This window comes from Microtus ochrogaster, linkage group LG1 (genome assembly GCF_000317375.1).
Source record: "Microtus ochrogaster isolate Prairie Vole_2 linkage group LG1, MicOch1.0, whole genome shotgun sequence".
In the NCBI taxonomy this organism is placed as follows: domain Eukaryota; kingdom Metazoa; phylum Chordata; class Mammalia; order Rodentia; family Cricetidae; genus Microtus; species Microtus ochrogaster.
The window spans coordinates 2,084,939-2,090,558 of NC_022027.1; the positions used below are offsets into that span (position 1 = coordinate 2,084,939).

The 5,620-nt window shown below is 47.3% G+C and overlaps 1 protein-coding gene across 1 annotated transcript in view; it reads right to left on the minus strand.

Annotated features, from left to right (window-relative positions):
- LOC101995378 (zinc finger protein 14-like) overlaps window positions 1–1,640 on the minus strand; it is a 22,056-nt gene extending 20,416 nt beyond the window's left edge. The window contains 1 exon segment of the mRNA XM_026785377.1: window positions 1,223–1,640. Within this exon segment, the coding sequence (XP_026641178.1) occupies window positions 1,223–1,225 (3 nt within the window). The 5' untranslated portion in view covers window positions 1,226–1,640.
- Window positions 1,641–5,620: the final 3,980 nt, after the last annotated feature.

The following is a 5,620-nucleotide window of genomic DNA, read 5'->3' on the forward strand; positions in this document are numbered from 1 at the left end:
GCCTGCTGACCCCTGCAGTGGACAACTGGTCATGAGAAGCCATGCTCCAAATACCATGTTCCTGTTCCTGAAATGCACAGCCCACTCTGAGTCAAATGGGGAGATCTAGCGCTGTGCGGTGCTACAAACCTTTAATCCAAGAATCGAGGAGCGTATTCAGGGGAACAGCCACGTTAATGAGCTGTGGGGCTGTACACTGGGATCCAGGCAACCCTGGAGCACACTGAGACCTTAATAAAGAAAAATCTCTTCAATAATAAATCTCCGGCTCTGGCTGACACCCAAGAGGATGGGTCCAGGAACAGATCTGCTAACTCACATACACCACAGGCTTGTGTACCCCACATGTGCTGTCAACCTGGAGAAATGTGGATTACTGCCCCGCTAGCATGGCCTGTTCAGTTTGCTTCCTTATACAACTCAGGATCACCTGCCCAGGGTAAGCCCTATTATATCAACCACTAATCAAGAAAACACCCTATAGCTTTGTCTACAGGCCAGCGTGACTCTAGCTTGTGGCAAGCTGACCAAATTTAACCAGCAAACCTCTTCTGAGTCATCCCCCAAACATGGGCGGTGGTGGCGCCTATCTTTAATCCCAGCACTTGGGAGGCAGAGGCTGGCAGATCTCTGTGAGTTGGAGGCCACCATGGTCTAAATAACTAGTTCCAGGACAGGCTCCAAAGCTACAGAGAAACCCTGTCTACAAAAACCGGGGGTAGGGGAGCAAACTTAGAAACAAAATCACAATTAAAACACCGATATTTTAACACATGAGGTCCGGTAATCCAGTAGGTCTGGCCTTATTGACAACTGAACCACCCCGGCATCTCCATGCAGATGTGTTCATGACACAGACTTTACACCCTGAAAAGAACTAACTGCAGACGGATCCTACACCTGAACGTTCAGAGCCAAGTGCAGAACTTCTAGAAGACGCTAGAGGAAACCAGTTAACAAGTCTACCTCCCACGGCAGAGATGAAAGTTGCGCATGCGCGGCATGATGGCTTCATCCTCGCGCAGTCTCTCCGCCCCCACCCCCCAAATCTCCATCCCCGTGTTCTGCGCAGCCGCAGTCTTAGATGAGTCATTCCGGGGCCAGGGGACCCGGGAGCTGCAGGAATGTAAGGACCTCTCTGCCGCCGGCTCCCACAGCCCCGGGAGGACCCCACACCGGCTCCCGCGGCTCCTCCCGCGTGGGGACGGCGGCCCTCTCTCACCATGGGGGATTCCGAGCTCGCCCCGCTCTCCCCACAGCTCCCGACCGCGGGTCACAGCGCTGAACACGGAACACAAGACTCTGCTTCAGGCCCGGAGCCTCAGAACCTGTAGCATGGCGGACCGGAAGTGCCCACCCCATTCTGACGGGTAGTCCGGCTGGGAGCCCTGATTGGCTACTGAGGCCTTAGTCATGGGAGCAGCGTCCTTAGGAGCAAAGTGTTGAGAAGGAACGCAGCCCAATGGTTCCCAGCTCTGTCTTCCAGCCCAGGCACACAACTGCCCCAGACCTGCAGAGACTGGCATTGCAGCAGAACTTGGGGCTGGACTGCAAAGTCTTCCCTGAACATCTCTGCACTCAGTAGGACTCTTTTCTGGGGCTTTAGTGAGGTCTTGCTAAGAAACTGAGAGAGGACTAAAGAAACCGGACACTTTCTGGATAGTCATACACTGTGGAAAATGTGCTATTTTCATTTTTGTAAAAAGAAAGTTTGATTTAAAGGACTATGCACCAAAAATCTCTTAAACTATCCTGTAGAAATGGCCCATCAACGTAAATACAAAATTTTGGTGAACTAAACCGATGGGGTCAAAGTATATTTACTTAATCACTCCATATTTACCTCTTAATATTTTGACTAAATTATGCTTATTTTACTGCCCACTTGATATATAAATCTACAGATTTATTTTTCTCTCAGTTCTGCACAATTTGTGAAAAGCCACATTAAGAATACTTATATATACATCACGATCCTAGAGTTTCATTTTCTTTGTAGAGTCTCACTCTGTAGCCCTTGCTAAACAGGACCTCACTATGCAGACCAGGCTAGCCCTAAAATCATAAAGATCAGTTTCCCTCTGCTGCAGAGAGCTCAGATTAAAGGCCTGCACCACCATGCCCGATTTCTATTCATTGTGCACTTTTATTAGTGAAATAAACAGAAGCCTGGTGTGTTGCACAACTGAACTCTGCACTGAACATTGTATCAGGGAGAGCACTCAGAGTTAGGCAAGCCTGGGTTATAAGTGAGACCCTTTCTCAAAAGACCAAAGGTAAACACGAGCAGCCGCTGCCACCCCAGCATTTTGAGCCTGGAGTCCTGGAGTCTACATGGGACTATGGAACCTGACCTTTTCCCCCAAGTCTACAATCCACTTTTGATCTCTCCATGTGGAACCCGTGATGGTGCTGAAGCAGCGGCTCACAGCAGTGACAATGGCAGGAAGAGCCCGTGTCCAGCTGCTTTACTGCTGTGCTCCACTGCTGTGGGGAGGAATTCCATCCCGTGTCCTGCTTGCAGGCCTTCCACTGAGGAGTCCTTAAAGCCATGCTAATGTGTGACTGCTGTGTTCAGTCTGGCACACTACATGATTCCTGGCTCAGGTAATCAAGTTTCCCAGGGCTACTCATTTGTACATGAACTTAGAAACTGCAGGCAGTTACAGAAAGTGGTTGGACAGTCCTTGACAGCCCACCGGATGGATCAGAGGTACATGTGGTATTTTGTCAGAACTTATAAACAATTGTTAAAAAGACAGAAAGCAGTGGGTGACCGGTGGCTGAAGATGGCTCTCCCTTCCCAGGCGACACTGCTGGGGCCAGGTTCTTCCCATTCCACCTCATCGAGTATCTGGCCATGTCAAAGCAAAAGCTCATGTTCATTTGCACCATCTTACTGTGGACATGGAGACAGCCATGACAACCAAGACCAGGAGTTCTACAGTGACTCCTGCTCTTTCGGAATGTACATTGAATGAGCGCACTTTGGCCAGCAAGTTTTTCTCTTTAGAAAAGTAAAGTAAAACCATCTTTTACTTAAGTCAGTTGGTACTGACTCGCCAACTTCAGAAACCTGCAGTGCCAGTCGAAAACGCACAGCTGTGCTCTTGCAGAGGACCTGAGCCTGGATCCAAACACACAACATGGTTGGTTCACATGCCTATGACCCCAACTCTAAGGGGTCTGACCCCTTTTCTCTCCTCTGAGAGAATTAGTCAGGCAGGTATGCAGGAAACAAAGATAAACAAATAAACCTCAACAAAGAAATTGAAATAAACCCTATGAGGTAAGGCACAGGCAGTTTTTTTTAAAAAGCATGCTATGAACAAGTTACATATCCTTGCGGTCTAGAAAGCATTTTTCTTGTTTACCTCACAGCTTGTGATATATTGTATAGATGTTACATAAAGATTATAAATATAGTCAGGTATGGTGCCTTAGGCCTTTAATCCTCAACCCATGCTGGGCGGTGGTGACACACGCCTTTAATCCCAGCACCCGGGAGGCAGAGACAGGTGGATCTCTGGGAGTTCGAGACCAGCCTAGTCTACAGAGCTAGTTCCAGGACAGGCTCCAAAGCCACAGAGAAACCCTGTCTCGAAAAACCAAAAAAAAAGAAAAAAAATCCTCAACCCATTTGGGGCCGAAGTGGTTGGATCTGTCACTTAGATGCCAGTTAGGACCACACAGTGAGACCTGGGCTCAAAACTAAAAATTAATAAGCAAAGACTGGAGGTGACAAATAGAAATTCTTTGTCTGGGGAGACTACTCTCTTGAATGTAGTTCTTGAACATCACCAGTCTATCGTGTGAATTAATTTTTCTCGTATAAATGATTCTCATAATTATTTGAATGCTTTTATGATGATAAAAGAATCAACTTTTAAGGGGCTGGAGAGATTGCCTGCTCCTCCAAAGGTACTGAGTTCAACTTCCAACAATCAAATGGTGGCTCACAACCATCTGCAATGAGGTGTGGTGCCCTCTTCTGGCCCACACGTACAAAGAATATTGTATACATAATAAATAAATAAATTAAAAAAATATTTAAAGCCGGGTGGTGGTGGCGCACACCTTTAATCCCAGCACTCGGGAGGCAGAGACAGGTGGATCTCTGTGAGTTCAAGACCAGCCTGGTCTACAAGAGCTAGTTCCAGGAGAGGCTCCAAAACCACAGAGAAACCCTGTCTCGAAAAACCAACAAAAAAATAAATATTTAAAAAAGAAGAATCAACTTTTAAACATCTGCAAAAGTAAACTTGTTGATTTAAAACTGAAGAGGTATAATACTTGTCATTTTGGCTGGATGGTGGCTCAGCTGTTAGAAGCACACACTGCTGTTACAGAGAACTCAAGCTGCACTCAGCGCCTGTGTCAGGCAGATGTGAAAAGACCTTGAATCCAGTTTTTTAAAGTAAGCATTTATTTATTTAAAGTTTTTTTCTCTTTTTTGAGACAGGGTCTCTTTTCCATATGTACCTTGAACAACTTCAAACTTGCTTTGTAGACCAGGCTGGCCTTGAACTAACAGAGATCAAACTCCTTTACCTATTAACTTCTGGGATTAAAGGCTTGAGCCACTACCACCCAGGTTCTTGAAGGGTTTTTGGTGTTATTGTTTCTTTTTTTAAGAAAAGCTTTCACTGTGGATACCCAGGCGGCCTGGAACTCACTATGTGGGTCAGGTTGGCCTCAGACTCACAGATGTGTCCTCCCTGAAACAGCGGACAAGCGAATACCAGCGGAAACAGTGGACAAGCGAATACCAGCGGAAACAGTGGACAAGCGAATACCAATGGAAACAGTGGACAAGCGAATACCAATGGAAACAGTGGACAAGCGAATGCCAGCAGAAACAGGGGACAAGCGAATACCAGCGGAAACAGTGGACAAGCGAATACCAGCGGAAACAGTGGACAAGCGAATACCAGCGGAAACTGCGGACAAGCGAATACCAATGGACACTGTGGTCGACCATGAGCAGACACGGAGGTGCTGTTTGTCAGCGCTGCTGTTAGCCAGCTTCATTTTCCCGAGTGTGAAGACAAGCACAGCCAAGACACAAGGCCTGAGAAGTCATCCCTGCAGAGGAGGGGGACAGCCTGGAACTCACTCCCAACGCTATGCTTTTCCTCAGCAAAGGAGTCATGGACAGATTCATGTGGAGGTCTGCCTATACCTAAGGATGCTCACATAGCAGGTCCACCTCTGGACATGGCCACATTGTAAAAGCAGAGAGGGTTCGGGCAGTCTTAGCTCAACGCCATGCAGGAACGAATGCATAATATAAAATCAAGGACAGAAATGCTTTCAAAATGTGCAGCCTGAACCATAAAATCTTTTTTTGTTTGTTTATTTTATTTTTTTAGTTATTGCAAAAAAAAAATTTCTGCCTCCTCCCCGTTTCCCATTTCCCTCCCCCTCCTCCCACACATCACCCCTCCCCCATTTCCCTACCCCTCTCCCCCTCCCGCCCACTCCATTCCCCTCCCTCTCGAGAATGAAGAGCAGTCCAGATTCCCTGCCCTGCAGGAAGTTCAAGGTCCTTCCACTTCTATCCAGGACCAGGAAGGTGAGCATCCAAACAGGCTAGGCTCCCACAAAGCAAGTTCATGTA